The sequence below is a fragment of the Oncorhynchus masou genome, chromosome 6, assembly GCF_036934945.1.
Source record: "Oncorhynchus masou masou isolate Uvic2021 chromosome 6, UVic_Omas_1.1, whole genome shotgun sequence".
NCBI classification, from domain to species: Eukaryota; Metazoa; Chordata; class Actinopteri; order Salmoniformes; family Salmonidae; genus Oncorhynchus; species Oncorhynchus masou.
Genome location: NC_088217.1, coordinates 51,964,419 through 51,983,444, shown reverse-complemented (window position 1 = coordinate 51,983,444; position 19,026 = coordinate 51,964,419). Strand labels below are relative to the sequence as shown.

General features: G+C 41.9%; 2 protein-coding genes across 2 annotated transcripts; both read right to left on the bottom strand.

The window, feature by feature from the left end:
- Window positions 1-824: 824 nt before the first annotated feature.
- Window positions 825-7,817, bottom strand: LOC135542253 (leiomodin-1-like). The gene is given in 4 exon segments (XM_064969083.1): window positions 825-2,251; window positions 3,946-4,091; window positions 4,094-5,873; window positions 7,266-7,817. Coding segments are annotated over 4 exon segments (2,214 nt in total). The 5' UTR covers window positions 7,527-7,817; the 3' UTR covers window positions 825-2,224.
- Window positions 7,818-8,518: 701 nt separating this feature from the next.
- On the bottom strand, window positions 8,519-18,890 carry LOC135542252 (protein shisa-4-like). Its single transcript, XM_064969082.1, has 5 exons — window positions 18,644-18,890; window positions 16,411-16,588; window positions 11,706-11,842; window positions 11,234-11,428; window positions 8,519-11,062 (listed from the first exon to the last, which is right to left on the bottom strand). The coding sequence occupies exons 1-5, from the start codon at window positions 18,714-18,716 to the stop codon at window positions 11,013-11,015; spliced, it is 633 nt and encodes a 210-aa protein (XP_064825154.1). The 5' UTR covers window positions 18,717-18,890; the 3' UTR covers window positions 8,519-11,012.
- Between the last annotated feature and the right edge of the window lie 136 nt (window positions 18,891-19,026).

Below are 19,026 nucleotides of genomic sequence, written 5' to 3'. Positions count from 1 at the left end.
AACAATTATCAGACTACAGGTCTGATTTTCCACCTCTCTGGTCATATGGTTAGGAAAAGCTCTTATGAAGTGTAATTACAAAAGGCAATAATTTCTTAGGAGATTCAGGAATAGCCCACTGTTTGCATTTAACCCCCCCCCCTCCCTCCTCCATTCCCTCTCCCCATCAGACCAGTGTTCATGGGGAGAGCCAGACAGACTGCTGGCCCACCTCCCATTATTAAGAACAAGAAAGGAATGAATCACTGTGCAAGTCTTCATTGAGAAATGACCAAATATAGGCATTTCGTGGATGCCGAGGCAGTCAAGACATAAACTGGCCTGTCGCTATCCCTCTCAACCCGCAGTGTCAGATGTCAAAACATGATAACACATATTCACTACTAGAAGTTGACAGTTAAGTTCCCTCTCTTTTATCAGTTGTGTGAAGGACATGATCTTGTAGGTGTGAATTTGTTGGAAACAGTGTATACTCTCTCTCACTAAAAGTCACATTCAATTTAGTGTTGTCAGCCAGACGTGTGCAGAAATGGAAATCAGATTGAAATACACACACAACAGTGCATTAGATCATTAGCTTTGCTAAGGTACACTTCATTGCTCTGTGTGTGTGCACACAAACCTTTCATTATAATCTATTTGACATCTTATACTTGGCGTAGCACACAGAATTGTCCATTTGGTCACAAAATGTCCTCTCACATCAGTTTCAATATCTTTGCAGGTTACAGGGCTCAACTGAGACAACATATCTTATATAGATATTGGAAATAATTTCTGATTCCGTCAACCAATCAATAGACAGACTGACATAGACGACTTAATATTTCTCAAGCAGTATAAATTGTATTATTAAGATATATTACATTGAAAACCGGGGAAATGTCCACCTGAAAGGAAAATATTGTATGTACAGGTTAAACATTCAAACAAAATACAGTAAATGTATCAGTTGTCTACTGTACTGTATTAGACTACCATCAAATAATGGACAGATGTGTCTCCATCCTGTATCTTCATGTTAATTTTTTGAAGATGTACTTGATTGTGAAGTTATTATAATAAAGTGTATTATATTACACCTTTAATTGCAAACATACCAGTACATTTTTTATAGGCTCTGTAACATATTAATGAAGTCCAAAATGAAACAGAAACCACATTATGCATACAATAGTCAATAGTCACTTTTAGAGTGGCAAACCGCTCTGTACAATATCATCACACTGAAAGAGACATTCATTTTGCTCTGCCATGGTAATAAAATAAACTGTTTTAAAATCTTGAGTCGTAAGACTTGACTTGTAGTAAGACATCTAGCCTGGAATATGTTTGCATTGTTGTCTCTGTAAATAGTATTCTGTGATTTGTTTTCTTTGCTTTTGACATTCTCATTTCTTTCCATGTTAGAATCATTATTTTGAGCAAAATGTATGAAAATATATTTATAAATAACATTGTTATTACTAAACGTTGTTGTATAACTTTGTTAGTACTTAAAGGTTGACCATACTTAAATCCCCCCAAAACTTTACTTCCTTCCTGAGTCTTTCTAAGAAGACTGGGATTCTAGGTTGCGTTTTATGTGTAAAACCTTGCCTGAGATGTCAGTCTTGAGATTTGGCAATGACACACATTACAAACCACCCTTTCTCCCCCTGTGAATTGCTGAAATCGAACCCCATTTGAATTCCCTGATAATATGCCATGGAGAATCAGCAGTTTGGGCAAAATTCCAAGTGATTCCCTCCAAAAACAAATAAAATGTCAAATTACCATCCAATATTTCAATGAATGTTAAAGTAGTTTTGTATATATATTTTTTTATAGAATTTTACACGGCCCCACATCTTACATATCATATGCTTTTGTCACCGTATGAACTGCTTCATAATCTAGTGCAAATGACAGGCAAAGCATCAACACAGACAAAGGCAGACAACTAGGACCCCAGGGCACATCCTGCTGCAAAACTCTGCCCTCTTCTCCCTCCACGGGGTCCCTGCGGTCCAGTGTTAAGTTTGAGGAGAGAACTCATGGCACAGTGAAGGCTGTACATCCAATAGAAATCTCCATTTTCACTCTCTGCTTGCCTGCCTTAACCATCCCGCAGCACAGTGGTAAGACTGGGTGTCAGTCTGTGCGTGGGATGTGTTGGAGTTTCGATCCCCCGTGAGATCTGTGTCCTTCCTCTTCCTTGGCTTTCACTCTCCATTCCAGGGGATTACTGCAACAGTTTTGGTACCGCAACCTGTAGGAAGAGAGGGGAGAGTGTATGGATACTGTATGCATATACAGTGCCTTCAGAAAGTATTCGTACCCCTTGACTTATTCCACATTTTGTTGTGTTACAGCCAGAATTCAAAATGGATTAAACAGATTTCTTTCTCACCCATCTACACACAATATCCCATACTGACAAAGGGAAAACATGTTTTCAGATATTTTAGCAAATTTATTGAAAATGGAACTAATATAAATAAGTATTTACACCCCTGAGTCAATAGTTTGTAGAAGCACCTTTGGCGGCGATTACACCAGTGAGTATTTTTTCGTTAAGTCTAAGAGCTTTGCACACCTGGATTGTACCATATTTGACATTTATTATTTAAAAAATTCTTCAAGCTCTGTCAAATTGATTGTTGATCATTAATAGACAGCCATGGTCAAGTCTTGCCATAGATTTTCAAAGCAAATTTAAGTCAAAACTGTAACTAGACCACTCAAGAACATTCAATGTCGTCTTGGTAAGCAACGCCAGTGTAGCTTTGGCCTTGTGTTTTAGGTTATTGTTCTGCTGAAGTATGAATTATTCTCCCAGTGTCTGTTGGAAAGCAGACTGAACCAGGATTTTCTCTAAGATTTTGCATGTGCTTATAGCTGTATTCTGTTTATTTTTCCCCCACAACTCCCAGGTCCTTGCTGATGGCAAGCATACCCATAACATGATGCAGCCACCACCATGATTGACAATATTAAGAGTCGTACTCAGTGATGTGTTGTGTTGGATTCGCCCCAAACATAACACTTTGTAATCAGGACAAAAATGTAACTTCTTTGCCATATTTCTTACAGAATTACTTAAGTGCTTTGTTGCAAACAGGATGCATGTTTTAGAATATTTTTATCCTGTACAGGCTTCCTTCTTTTCACTCTGTCATTTAGGTTAGTTTTCTCATTACACAACCATTCAACTCTGTAACTGTTTTAAAATCACCATTGGCCACATGGTGAAATCCTTGAGCAGTTATCTTCCTATACGGCAACTGAGTTAGGAAGGATGCCTGTATATTTGTAGTGATTGAATGTATTGATGCACCATCCAAATCCTAATTAATAACTTTGCTCAAAGAGATATTCAGCATCTGCTTTAGAATTATTTACACATCTACCAATCAGCGCCCTTGTTCGTGAGGCATTGAAAAAAACTCCCTAGTCTTTGTGGTTGAATCTGTGCTTGAACATCACTACTCGATTGAGGGATCTTACAGATAATTGTATGTGTGGGATACAGAGATGGGGTAGTTATTCAAAAATCATGTTAAACACTATTATTGAACACGGAATGAGTCCATTCAACTTATTATGCAATTTGTTAAGCACATCTTTACTCCTAAACGTATTTAGGCATGTCATAACAGAGGGGTTGAACACTTATTGACTCAAGACATTTCAGCTTTACATTTTTTATTCATTTCTAAAACATTTCTACAAACAAAATTCCACTTTGACATTATGGGGTATTGTGTGTAGATCAGTGACACAAAATCTAAATGTAATCCATTTTAAATTCAGGCTGTAACACAACAAAATGTGGAAAAAGTCAAGGGTTGTGTGAATACTTTCTGAAGTTACGTATAAATGTGTTACAATCTGTGACTGAGCATCCCTGCCAACCCTAACTCTTTCAATGTCTATCAGCAATGGATCTTTGCCCCATCTTACCTTCTTCAGTTTCTTCATATTGGTATTCCTAATGGAGTCCAGGAGTTGATCCCTAGAGTTCGTACCACCGGCTTTGTTGGCCTTATCATCCATCTTCCTCTGTGATGCGGGCGTCAGGGAGTTTCGCAGGGAGTCTATGTCCAGCATGGGGGTGGAGGTGGGGGTGGTCCCCCAGGAGGAGGGGGTGGAGGAGGGCCCCCTCCTGGTCCTCTTTTTTGAGTCAACTTTGGGGAGGGCATTGGTGAGGGGTGTGGGGAGGGTTTAGGGGAAGCCTTGGGGGAAACCCTGAGGAATCCCCCAACAGTCTTGGGCACCTCCAGCATCCCTTTCTTCTCACCGTTGGCCTGGGCCAGCTTCTGCTCCTGTAGGCGCCGCTGTCTCTGCTTGTCCATGTTGCGGCTCAGGATGTTGGTCATGGTCATGCGTGGGCCGGCCAGCTCAAAGCCGTAGCCCAGCTTCAGGAGGGTGGTGTTGTCTTTCAGTATCTTGGTCATCTCCATCTCTGTCTTGCCTCCGCAGATGTGTCTCTGGTTGTGGAAGCGCAGCTCGGTGAGTGTAGTGTTTTTCTGCAAGGCCTGGATCAGGGCCATTATACCCTTGGGGGTGAGAAGGTTGGAATCCAGGTTGATGCTTGTGATAGATGTATTGGTGCGTAAGGTGCCCGCAATGGCGTAGGCCACGTGGTCATCAGCACGGCAGTTGGCCAGGGCAAAAGTCTTAATGTGGGTGTTTTTATTCAAGGCCTCTGCAAACTGGATGAGTGTTTTAGCCTTGATGACCTCCGAGTTGTTCACGTTGAGCTCTGTCATGGTGGGGTCGTTGCTGCAAACTTTCTCTATGAGGTCACTGAACATGCTGGAGTCCTCGTCTTCTTCCTCCTCTACTTTGGTCTTGCTCGGTGTGCTCTTGTTCGTCACACAGTTCCCACGCTGTTCCTCACCATTGCTGGATTTTAGTCCTTCGTTTGCATCTTTTCCCCTTTTCTCCTCGGGTTCCCTTTTCTCTTCTCTTTCCTTGTCACTAATACTCTTCCTATCTTTCTCTTTTATACTTTCCTTCCGCTTTAACCCCACATCTTTCTTATTCTCCTTACCGTCTTCTTTCGCTTTCTCCTTAGGATCTTCCTTCTCCTCTTGCTTCTCACTTCCGCTCTCCTTCTCGGCTGGCGACTGTTGTCTCTCAAGTTTCGAGTCAGATTTGTCCTTCCCTGGCTTGTCCTTCTCTTCCACTCTGTTTTTTTTATTGTCTGTTTGACTCTCTTCAACCCGACTTTGCTTCTCCACAAACTTTGACACAAGTCCCCTTGTCTTGTTCTCATCTCTTTTTTTCATATCCTCTTTTCTTTCTTTCCCCTTGATTGCCTCGTTTTCTTTCTTCTCTTGTAACTTGGAGATCATTTCCTTTGTCTTATTACTGGTGCTCAACCTCTTGTCTCTTTTCTCCATAAGCTTGTTGTCCTCGTTCCTCTCCCTTTCCTTGGCATCCCCTTTCTCTAAACTGTCTCGACTCTCCTGTCTCCCGAATCTGTCTCTAGCCGTTTCTTTAACATCACCGTCCCTCTTCTCCCCTCTCCTGTATTTTTCTCGAGTTGTATCCTTTACATCACTGTCGTTACTTTCCTCTCTCCTGGATGTGTCTCCAGTTGTGTCGTTCACTTCAGCGTCCTTCCTCTCTTCTCTCCCGAATCTTTCTCTGGAGGTCTCTTTCGCTTCTTTGTCTTTGCTCTCCTCTGTCATATATCTACTGGACAGGCTGACTCTGTCCTCTTTAGTGCGGTCTGGTCTTTTGTCATTTCTCTCCTCCATCTTGTTCACTCGTTCTGTTGTAATACTTGATTGCCTTCTGATCCCCCTTCCTTCTTTCCCCTCCTGACTCAGGCCCATCTTCCTCAGGTACTCTTGTTTCCGGCTCTCCTTCTTGGGTTCCCCCTGCAGGAGAAGAAACATGACATAGAGGACGTTTCCACATGAAGTGAATCGGAAAAGCATACACTTAAATGACTTTCAATAATCTACACAAGAATCTAATCGTTTTCTACTGTCAAATCCAATGAGAGTGATGTGTTCTCAGTCGTAATGTGCCTTGCCTGTTATGGTCATCACTGCATGACCACCAACAGCCCTATCAACATGACTAATCATACGCCTGTCCACCAGCTACAAATCAGTTTGTGTCCATGATGACCTAACCTTGCCTTTGCTGTTTCTAACGATTTACACAAAAACATGCATTAGTTCAATCATGTTCTCGAGAAATATCAGGTATTCAAAAGAGTCTTTGTTTGTGCTCAACTTGTCTATGTGTGAAGCGTAACTTGTTGGCATGGAGAGCACAGCACGACATCAGCCATGACATGAGACCACAGTGTGTAATGTAAACTTGATGTTAGACACCGCGTGTTTACAGTGTGCACGGGGGGAGTCTGTTAGTAGTGCAGAAATGCATTTGCGCAGCAGCTACTCTGAGTGTTTGAGTTGTGAGCCTTGCTCCATCTGTTTGGTTTGCTCGAGGCTGCAGCCCTGGCAGATGTTTCCTTAAAAGGCATTGAGCAGCACAGGAGCAATCAACCAAGGAATTCCATCATGCCGGGATTAAGGAGCTCCACAGGGCCCCGGATCCATCATTTGAAGTGCTCTTCTCTATACACGTCCAACAGTTATCCCCTGGCTCTGTTTTTCCCTACCCGGCGGGGCCCTGCGTCAAAAAAGCTGTCCACTAAAAACAAACTCAAACTCATCGTTGACCTATAAACTACAAAGCGATGGCAAAATCAGGCGACACTGTACACAAGATTGCTTTGATGGCTGCATCTTTAAGCATTTTCTCTGTTTACCAAAGGGGACTTGTGCGAAGAATGTGAAAGGTATACATGAGTGTTTTTTTCCTGCCATAAGAACGAACAGAAGTATCATTAAAATACCCGTTTAAGGAACAGAAACGTAAATTAACTATCTTTCAGACATTTTTGAATTGTAATATGTTTATCTGGTTTCCAACAGCCAGTCCTTTTGACCAGAATGAGGCTTGTTACCGTATAAGAGTAAATAAGTGAAACGGGTGGAGCGGATGTCTGTCTGAGAGGATGTGATTAACTTCCACCACTATCAGTTTTGTCAGTATCCCTGAGATGAAACATACCCTAGCAAAAGAGGCAGGTAAGGGATCAACCGGGTAGAAAAACAAAAGATAAACAATTAAGGTGACAGATTGTGTCAGTAAAACATCTCACAGGGTGGACTTCAGGCCAACTCTGTCTCACACATAATAAACATGAACTGTGGGGGAGTTCCACTGTATGACTCGACGTTTAGTAATCATACCTCAATAGACTGTTCCTTTTGGCTGAGCTTCCCTGGACACTCCCGGCTGTCCAGCTTAGCATCCCGGTCCCGGACAGTGTTAGTGGCAGGCTGCTCTATGGCTCTTTCCTCATTGGCATCCAGGTTGGGGGCCACCAATACCTCCTTCTCCAGCTCCTCAATCTGCTCAGGGGACAGGTTGGACAAAAGGACATCCAGGTCAGGGTCCTCGCTCACCTGCCGTCCTGTCCGTGTCAGTTCCCTCACCTTCCTCCTGGACATGGTCGCCTCTGGCTGGAGAAGAAAACACCCTCACAGCAGAACAGATGAAAAGAGTTCGTAGCCTACAAGCTGTACGGTGTCTCCTTTAGAAAAGGGAGCTTTCCTAGTGTAGGAGCCTGCAGAATCTCCCCATGGGCCGAAGGTGGTGTCTGTCTCACTGAGAAGCCACCAGAGGCCTCAATCCTGGTGCTAAGAGGGAGGACTTGAGACTGGGCTTGCAGTCAGGGTACCAGTATGGAGTGTGTTAGTCTATCATGAAAGTTGGTCTGAAAGGCTGGGACATTCTTTGAAATCCTTTGAAACTCCATGTCCATATTTAGTGCAGGGTACATAGTCCTTTAAAGGAAATGGGAAGGGCTGAGTTTATGAGAAATGCCAAAGCATGGTATAACACAGTGCTACTTCCTCTTTCATGATTACAGCATTAGTTCCAAGAGGGTTTGGTGTTCAATGAACACAGACAATTATATACATTTTTTAAACAATGAAAATTGAATTTGTAGGCTTTGAAGAGGTGTCTATTCTATTGAGGTGTTTTATGACATAGTTGAATGAGCTAATAACTAATAACAAGCTAATGACTACAAAATACGTGAGAATTGTTACAACAAAGTGCAACATCGTGTTCATAGGACATAGTTCACAAATATATTTTTTATGTACAACAGATTTTTCACTTGGCTGCAAAGTATCAATTTTAAGGACATCTAGTGGTCAAAATGCTGTAGTAAAATTGCATTACTGTCATAGCCTCCGCAATTTGATTCATTCAGTTATAAATTGACTGGGTTTGAAAGCCAATACTTACTTTTCTGCCTTCCAACTAGATTCAGATTCCACCTCTAAGAGGGCGTCATCACCCAAACTTCTCCTAATAAACTAAAGTTTCACACACTCACAGTAATGATATCATTGATTTCAAGGCGACACATCAAAAGGGTTGTTTGTTAACTATTTGAAAGCGCACCATGCAATACACAACAGTAGTCTGCTGGATTTTACATTTCAAAGTTATAATTTATGTTATTCGAAAGAAAAAAAACATAGCACTTATTGTATTACAATGTCTTACCATCCATTAAACAACAGACAACCAACAAGTAAGAGCTGGGAACTGTTCTACTAGTAACAGATGTGATTTACGCTCTGGTAAAATGTACACCAAAAAATAATTGCATTCAAAATGTAGAGTTTTTTTTCAATTATGTGCTTGTGAACTTGTGATTTTCTGTATTTCTGCTTACATTTTTACCTAAAATGTCATAATAGATGTGAACATGTTTAATCAAATAATACAAAAACAATTGTACTTTTAAATTTCTTTACTGAGACAATTGATCCAACATTCAATTTCTTTGTTAGGAAAAGTATGTGAACCTCTAGATGAATCATCTGCATTAAGTGTATTAAAGTAGTCAAAAGTGTAGTATTTGGTCCCCCGATTCCTAGCATGTAAGGACTACATCAAGCTTGTGACTCTACAAAAACTCTGGATGCATTTGCAGTTTGTTTTTGTCGGGTTTTGGATGATGTTCTTCCCAATAGTAACCGAATGGGGAATGATGACTGGAGTAATTGTATTTTTAATTGAGTAGATAAGACGTTTGTAACCTTCTCACTTAACATCATTCATGATCTATTCATGATTATCCATCATGGCGGTAGCATCCACATGAATGTGGAAACGTTCAAAAACATGCTCTATTCTTACCTAAAATAAAAGTGACTCCAAAAAGACAAGCTGTCACGTTTCTATTGGGCAAAACATAAGCCAAAACACTTTCAAAACAAACTGCAAATGCATCCCAGGAGTTTATAAAGTCACAAACTTGATGTAGTCACTGCATGCTAGGAATATGGGACCGAATACTACACTTTCGACTACTTTAATACACTTAATTCAGATGATTAATCTAAGAGGTTCACATACTTTTTCCAACGAAGAAATGTCATGTTGGATCAATTTTCTCAATAAAGAAATTAAAGGGTACAATTGTTTTTGTGTTATTTGTTTAAAATCAGGGTCAACTTGATCCATTAGTAAGACTTAGGTGAAGACCTGATCACACTCTAGGTCAAATGTATGCAGAAATTCTAAACCCACAACATGTGCACTTTACATGTTGACAATAAATATTACAGTAATCCAATTCAAATAATAAAATATCAATAGGGTTTATGAATAAGACTATGTCACTGTTTTACATTGACATGTTTAAACACAGGCTGGCCAAGAAGAATCCGTATATCTATTGCACGATTGCTTCATCATTCCTCTCTGAACAAATATGCTAAAACTCTCAAAATGATTTCATAGAAAAATCTGTTAAGAATCTCAGGGTGGGTAAAATAGAATGTCACCTGATCTGACACATTTGACCTGGGACGAGCCCTTCAGTGGTTACTACTAGTAAACTGTACAACATGCTCAACACGTCAGGCTCAACTGTACAGTTCAAACATCCTACAAGGGGCACAACAATGGCTCAGAGAAAAAGATCATAGCCAAAAATAAGACCGCGTGAGGAAATGCTCGAAGCATTTCATGGTCAAACATTTCTAAAAAAAAAAGTTGTGTCTGTTACAACAATAATAAGACATGTTCAAATATTGTCGACAAAATATGTCTTGAAACACTTCCTTGAATTCACGATGACACGAGGCTCAGACGTGTTATTTAAGTTAAATATTGGCTGGATATATTACTGAAAATTAACATTCACACAGATTCCACTAATAAATAAACGTATTTCTGACAACTTGAATACCATGACAAATTGGTATGTAGCAGAACATGTACTGTCTAACTGACGTTCTAATATACATAAAGTAAATGTTTAACCTATTACAGAAGACAAGCTGAGCATGAGTTAACAAAGAAATCCCCACAGAGAGCTGACTAAAAGGGGTCCGACAGAGCGAGAGGAGCCGTCAACTCTTCTGAGCATTCTGACTTTAATACAACAGATAAAGAGTCAACCAGCTCTCATGCACACCCTGTTATCTGCAGGTATGACCCTCGCTCTGTCCACTACCGGATTAAAGCCAAGCAAACATGTGAAAAACAGACGTTCACCATTCCTCAAGTCAAATGTCTTAAGCAGAGAATTCATGTCAAACAAAGCATGTGACCTTGAAGAACGCCGTCTTGGGTTACGCTAATTGCGAGGGATAGATGTCAGTGTAAGTGCACGGATGAAGGTGGGTTAACCTCACTTTGGAATGGTGTGACATTTTCCACATTAGACTGTCAGTAGGAATCAAGTTCAGTGCCAGGACAGACAGGAGAACCCCCAACTCAGCATATGCTCCTGTTCCTTTAAAGGACGTAGAAAATAAAGGACAATAAAGGGCCTCTGGTTATCTTTCACGAGGCAACCGCTAGGAGAGCCGGAGCCATGGTTGCCTTCTTGTGGTCGCCTTCTCTTCTTGACGCAGTGCTTAGTTTGTTTCTCCTCTCCATGTACAGTACTTGCTTTCATCCCATCAGTGACCGGGGTGGGGAGTGTACTGTGGCGGGGAGTAAGGAGGGGGTGCTGCAACACACAACAGTAAAAGCATCAACTGTAACATAGAATACAATTATCTGTCTTTTTCTAAAAATGTGCTTCAGGATTGTGTTTACTCTTCAGACACTGATATGGCATTCGTCTACAAATCACGTCACTCAGTAGTGATCATAAAGGTGTTTCAGGTTGTACTCTTACCTCCCTGAGGGTAGCCAGGGTCTGCCATGGGGAACGGCCCGGGTTGCATCATGGGGTATGGCTGGGGCATGCCAGAATACTGAGGTGCCATTGGGTAACCAGGGTGCTGATAATCAGGATGTCCCATCACCAGCGGCTTGCCGTAAGCGTCATACATGGGCTCCACAGGGTAGCTGGCCATTGGGATGTGCTGGGCTGAGGTTGAAGCATATCATTGAGTCAATATAGGAGTACGGTATACTGTGATGATCGCACTAATTCAATGAACCCCCCCCACCCCAATTTTCACCTTGTATAAGTCCCAAATTCTTTTGACATTATAACGCCGTCTGACATAATAACATTCAAAAGCAGGCAGACTTCAAACCCTTTCCAACTGCAATTCCAAATGACAATGTTGTATACACCACATTGTATACACACATCATCTGTCATATTAACACATTCTGTTAGCAATTATCCATCATGCTACCGTCATAGGGAGTCCTGCCACGCTGCTGTCGTTGCTGGTAAAGGTAACAGCAGGAACACATGAAGCAGCACACCATGGTAGCAATGATAGCCACGAAGAGCAGGATGGACGAAGCAATACCAGCGATGGTGGTAGGGCTAGGAGAGGAAGGGAGGGGAAACCACCTCAGACTCTTTCTAAAAGCTTCCACAGAGTAATATCAACACATTATCTACTTCATTCTAACATTAAGTGCAAAAGTATCAATACAGCAATTACCAACTGTTTCATCCACAGAGTTACCCTGTGACCCCATAGTTCCAAGGTTCATAAACTGCTATCCAGTCCCATCTCTGCCTCAGCTCAGCTATTCACAAAGCGTCTCATAGTATAGGGGTGCTGTCCTAGGATCAGTTTGACCTTTTAGATCATAATGAATACGACGACATGGTCAGAGGCGACTGATCCTATCTCAGCACTCTTAAACTGAGAAGCGTTATGAATTGTATTTGTCACATGATTCGTAAAAAAACAAGTGTAGGCTAACAGTGAAATGCTTCCATAAGGTCCCGTTCCAACAATGGAGAAAGAAAATAGAGAAATAATAGAAAAGTAATAACAGGTAATAATACAATTAATAAATACACAATCTGTAACGATAACTTGGTACGGGGTACCAGTACCGAGATGATGTGCAGGGGTATGAGGTAATTGAGGTAGATATGTACAGTTGAAGTCGGGAATTTACATACACCTTAGCCAAATACATTTCAACTCAGTTTTTCACAATTCCTGACATTTACTCCTAGTAAAAATTCCCTGTCTTAGGTCAGTCAGGATCATCACTTTATTTTAAGAATGTGAAATGTCAGAATAATAGAAGATAGCTTTTATTTCTTTCCTCACATTCCCAGTGGGTCAGAAGTTTACATACACTCAATTAGTATTTGGTACCATTGCCTTTAAATTGTTTAACTTGGGTCAAACGTTTCAGGTAGCTTTCCACAAAGCTTCCCACAATTAGTTTGATGAATTTTGGCCCATTCCTTCTGACAGAGCTGGTGTAACTGAGTCAGGTTTGTAGGCCTCCTTGCTCGCACACACTTTTTCAGTTCTGCCCACACATGTTCTATAGGATGGAGGTCAGGGCTTTGTGATGGCCACGCCAATACCTTGATTTTGTTGTCCTTAAGCCATTTTGCCACAACTTTGGAAGTATGCTTGGGATCATTGTCCACTTGGAAGGCCCATTAGCGACCAAGTCTTAACTTCCTGATTGATGTCTTGAGATGTTGCTTCAATATATCCACATAATCTTCCTTCTTCATGATGCCGTCTATTTTGTGAAGTGCACCAGTCCCTCCTGCAGCAAAGCACCCCAACAACATGATTCTGCCACCCCTGTGATTCACGGTTGGGATGGTATTCTTCGGCTTACAAGCTTCCCCCTTTTTCCTCCAAACATAACGATGATCATTTTGGCCAAACAGTTCTATTTTTGTTTCATCAGACCATTTCTCCAAAAAGTATGATCTTTGTCCCCATGTGCAGTTGCAAACCATAGTCTGGCTTTTTTTAATGGCGGTTTGGAGCAGTGGCTTCTTCCTTGCTGAGCGGCCTTTAAGGTTATGTCGATATAGGACTCGTTTTACTGTGGATATAGATACTTTTGTAGCAGTTTCCTCCAGCATCTTCACAAGGACCTTTGCTGTTGTTCTGGGATCTATTTGCACTTTTCACTCCAAAGTACATTCATCTCTACGAGACAGAACGTGTCTTCTTCCTGAGCGATATGGCGGCTGCGTGGTCCCATGGTGTTTATACTTCCGTACTATTGTTTTTACAGATGAACGTGGTACCTTCAGGTGTTTGGAAACTGCTCCCTTGTGGAGGTCTACAATTTTTTTCTGAGGTCTTGGCCGATTTCCTTAGATTATCAACTGTACATATAACTAGGAAGAGAGTGACTAGGTAACATGGTAGATAATAAACCGTAGCAGCAGCATATGTGATGAGTCAAAAAAGTTAGTGCAACAAGGGTCAATGCAAATAGTAAAATAGTTAACCAATGGATGCTGGATGTTAATTTCTCTACCATAAGCCGACATTGTTTTACTAAATTTGGCAGTACGTCCAACCGGTCTCACAACAGCACACCGCATGTATGGCATCATGTGGGCGAGCGGTTTGCTGATGTCATCGTTGTGAACAGAGTGCCCCATTGTGGCGGTGGGGTTATGGTATGGGCAGGCATAAGCTACGGACAATGAACCCAATTGCATTTTATCAATGGCAATTTGAATACCTTGACAAGATCCTGATGCCCATTGTTGTGCCATTCATCTACCACCTCATGCTTCAGCATGATAATGCACGGCCCCGTGTCACAAGGATCTGTACATAATTCCTGGAAGCTAGTTATTCCATGGCCTGCATACTCACTAGACATGTCACCCATTGAGCATGTTTGGGATGCTCTGGATAGACATGTACGACAGCGTGTTCCAGTTCCCGAGAATATCAAACAACTTCGCACAGCCATTGAAGAGGAGTGGGACAACATTCCACAGGCCACAACCAACAGCCAGATCAACTCTATGCAAAGGAGATGTGTCACGCCACATGAGGCAAATGGTGGTCACACCAGATACTGACTGGTTTTCTGATCCATGCCTTGTCTATCTGTATCTGTGACCAACAGATGCATATCCTTATTCCCAGTCTTGCAAAATCCATAGAATAGGGCCTCATGAATTTTTTTCAATTGACTGAATTCCTTATATGAACTGTAACTTAGCAAAATCGTAGAAATTGTTGCATGTTGCGTTTATATTTATGTTCAGTATAGTCGTAGGTGCAGAGGACTCTTCTGCTTCACCTTAACGGTGTTTTCAAACTGGGTCATGCTCATTAGGACGAACGGAAAGCAAAAACAATGAGTCAAAGACAAGTTAAAGAACTCCCGAGTGGCACAGTGGTCTAAGGCACTGCATCACAATTGCTAGCTGTGCCACGAGAGATCCTGGTTTGAGTCCGGGCTCGCCTCTCACGAGTCTGTACGGGAGTTGCTGTGACGAGACAAGACTGTAACTACCATTTGGATATCACGAAAAATGGGTAATTTTTTTTTTAAAGTACCTCCGTTTCACTCCAAGGTGAAATAAAGTTTAAAAATCACATCTTCTCCCTACTGGAAACCACCCTGATCTCCAGTTGGGTGTTACTGCTCCCAGTGTGTTCAGTGGTGTTAAGTGATGATGAAAGCTTTTTATGGTGTGAAAAAAATCTGTAGTGTTGTGTCCTCTCAGATGCAAGGTCACTTACCTCAACATTACACCAATCTCCGAGAGGGAATACAGAGTGACCACTAAACTGTATTGATACATACCCAGCTAGCACACTGGATCGAGCTTCAGACTCGGCCGACGTCATGTGGCCCGAGCCTGGGCCACCTTCGGCAGTATTACTTATGGCTAGGATGCGGGGATTGAGCTCGGGCCGATTCCGGTGTGAGTTATCTGGCCCAAATGTATTACTTGAGGCTCGGGGCGACTCTGTCGGATAATTACATGGGTTGCTTTATCTAATTAACATTTCATAATTTCACAATCCTCATTGTTTCTGTGATCAGAAAGACATTATTTAAGAGTCCTGTGTAGTATTGTAGTATTTTGATACTTTGTGCAAGGCAATTGATAAGCATTAAAAACTTTGAGGATGGAACCTCCCGAGTGGCGCAGCGGTCTAAGACACTGCATCGCAGTACAAAACTGCGTTTCTACAGATGCTCGTTTGAGGTCCGTGCCGGCTGCGCCCGGGAGACCCATGAGGCGACGCACAATTGGCCCAGCGTTGTCCAAGTTAGTGGAGGGTTTGGCCAGCCGGGATGTCCTTGTCCAATCACGCTGTAGAGACTCCTGTGGCGAGCTAGGCGCATGCATGCTGACACGGTCACCAGGTGTATGGTGTTTCCTCCGGCACAAAATGTTTGTTTTTTTCCGTGGATGGGTTTATTCTTATGTATAAAATGTATAGTAGTAATATTTAAAATGACTAAAATATGATCTTTGTCCCCATGTGCAGTCGCAAACCGTAGTCTGGCTTTTTTATGGTGGTTTGGAGCAGTGGCTTCTTCCTTGCTGAGCGGCCTTTAAGGTTATGTCGATATAGGACTCGTTTTACTGTGGATATAGATACTTTTGTAGCAGTTTCCTCCAGCATCTTCACAAGGTCCTTTGCTGTTGTTCTGGGATTGATTTGCACTTTTCACACCAAAGTACATTCATCTCTAGGAGACAGAACGTGTCTCCTTCCTGAGCGATATGGCGGCTACGTGGTCCCATGGTGTTTATACTTCCGTACTATTGTTTTTACAGATGAACGTGGTACCTTCAGATGAATCGGGTAATTTTATATATATTTATTTAAATTTGTATCTGGACACTTCTGGGGGGATTCTGGTAAGATGCTGGCAAAGTCAGCTGAATTCTGTTAGACGGAAACGATGTACTTGGGCCGATTCTGGGCAGTCGTTCATTTTGACTCCGGGCCGAGTCCGACACACGATTCAGGGCCGATTCAATCAGTTCCGGCCCCCCGGAAGAGGGCCGCTTCTGGGTGGTTTCTCAGAGAGAAATATAGTGCTGAGGGTAGCAATGTAATCAATTAGCAAAATATGACCTGTGTACTCTGACATTTAGTGAGCCAGTCACGCAAACACACACACCTGAACTGGAAGAGCACGCAACGCTTCTGCTCCCTCTCCGTGATCCTCTTGAGGCCGTCCAGGCAACAGTAGCGCTTGTGGCAATTCCCACAACAGAAGGTCATCAGGGGACAGGGGATACCGTTGTGCCACGTACCATTCTTATCCACGTACCACAAGCAGTCATCAGTGGCACCCACTGCAGATACCGACAAGGAGAAACAGACAGAGCCAGACAAGACAGATTCAGAAGGGTGGACTGACGGAGGCAAAAGAAAGCTGATTACACTTGAGACTACTCAGTGGACTTAATATATTTAGTAAGACACCAAACACCCCATAGGCTCCATCTCAACACATAATTACTCTGTAATTACACGTGGAGGTTGAAGAATGACACAGTAAAAATGTTTAGTGGTTATGTGCGTTAGGCTGTCCTGTAGGGCCCGATGCTATACATAGGTCAGGTGCATTCATCTCTGACCCTACGAGATACGGAGCCTGCTGGGTTTCTGTTCTAGCTGATAATTAATTGCACACACCTGGTGTACCAGGTCTAAATCAGTCCCTGATTGGAGGGGAACAAATAAAAAAAATGCAGTGGAACTGGCTTCAAGGTCCAGAGTTGAGTTTGAGGGTAGAACAGAAACCGAGCAGGCTACGGATCTCGTAGGGTCAGAGTTGAATGCCGGACATATATTGTCAGGCCCTACAGGACAGCCTAATGCATGTAACCACTGAACATTTTTACTGTGTCATTCTTCAATCTCCAAGTGTAATTACACAGTAATTATGTGTTGAGATGTAGCCAATGGGCTATTTGGTTTCCCACTAAATTTATTAAGTCCACTGAGTAGTCTCAAGTGTAATCAGCCAGGTCACAGTTGTAAATGAGAACTTGTTCTCAACTGGCCTACCTGGTTAAATAAAGGTGAAATAAAAATAAATAAATAAAAGGGTTATAGGTAATTATGCCACTTGCATAGGTGCCCCACTACCTCCCAACCCATAATAGGGAGTTCCTGCTTCATTCATGTAATTTCCTTCTGGTCTAAGGGACTACAGATTAATCAACTAGGGATGTGTTGGTTCGCGAACGAACAGCTCTTTTTTGAACGTCGGGAACCGAATAGCATCAGTGAAAGAGCCGTTCGTTTGGCTCCCTCATTTGACTTCGTTACTACTGCTTTGAGCTCAAAACAACGATTACCTGTAGATAAATTACAATTATCTAAAGAGGATGAATCCTCACTACAGAAACTGTAAATAGTGGGGAGAGCGAATCATTCTGGTCCACGCTCATTTTTGCAGTTCCTTAAAAATTACAAATAAATTATCCAGGTGATCTAATCATTTCTCAGGACGAAAATAATACGTGAACGCGCATTTCACGATCTGACCGAACGGTAGGCTACTTTTGGGGCTTTATTTTAGAGATCTGCAATTTATTCTTTGGTCCTAGATCGATTTTGAGCGAAAAGCCATTCGGGAGCCAAATGAGACGGCTCTTTTACATGAAAGGAGCCAAATAGGCCGGCTCACCGAAAATACTCGGAATTCCCATTACTAGAGAACCAACTACAAAGGAATCTGAGCCCATGTCATTTATTTATATATATATATATATATATATACATTTAAGTATGGTCATTTAAATTAGGTCAGTCCATATTTAGTGCAATATACTGTAAATATAATTAAATGAATAATGGAATAGTCGATGGATTGATCAATTGATTTCGTGTATCTAATCAAATTAAAATGTGATGTTCCCCTGATCACTTCTGACAATTATTCATTGCTTTAACATCACTGGGTTCGAATACGGGTTAGACTATTTTGTGATTGATAAACTTTATGTATACTTAATGAACGGCACATCTATTCGAGATAAAATGACCAAATACAGGCCAGAATAACAGTTGTCTATGTAGGCGTGAGACTATTTGGCTATCGTGCGTTTCGCATTTCAGTCGAGACAAGCACTGGAAATTCTTGAATAAATAAAAACACAAAACATACATTAAGGTCTATAATAAATATAGGTGACACAGCCGGAAAAAAAATGCATCATGTCTGGACACCCCTTAGAACGTCGAGGCATTATCTGGATACATTAGCCCCATGTCTCTAGTGGATTCGTCTACCGCTACAATTTATGGATACATTCTTGCAACACGTGTAAACTGTATCCAGAAATGTAGCGTAGTGCCGCGGCCTGTTCGAAAAACCAACCACCATCGTCAAGACTTACCCTGCCAGGAGGAGAGGAGGACGGTCATCACTGGCAGAGCCATAGCGATAAGGGACATTTTGCCTGTGAACATACTGTCCAAAATGATGAAAAAGTCGATTTTTGAGCAAAACCACTGGCAGCTTTAACAGCTATTTTGCTCCATACGCCGCTGCAAATGACAATCTCTCTAAAATCATGCTCTAGTTGTGGAATTGCATGACAGACGGGAGGGAATGAGGTTAGTGATCAACAAGATCTGGGTAGAATGACACATCGCCTGTGACGCTGTTCACCCAGGGGTCAGATGAGACCAATGAGATTCCTTAGCGCCTCCCCGGCCTCCTGGTGGAAATAACGCACTGCACATTATTCCAACTGGCATTTTTAGAAGATAGCATTCT

Bases quoted from the DNA above. Each gene is read 5' to 3' on its own strand.
- LOC135542252 (XM_064969082.1), bottom strand. From the start codon at position 18,716: ATGTTCACAGGCAAAATGTCCCTTATCGCTATGGCTCTGCCAGTGATG. The intron at 16,589-18,643 runs GTAAGTCTTGAC...CGGTATCTGCAG, and splicing joins CCTCCTCTCCTCCTGGCAGG to TGGGTGCCACTGATGACTGC. The intron at 11,429-11,705 runs GTAGCATGATGG...CTTCAACCTCAG, and splicing joins TGGCAGGACTCCCTATGACG to CCCAGCACATCCCAATGGCC.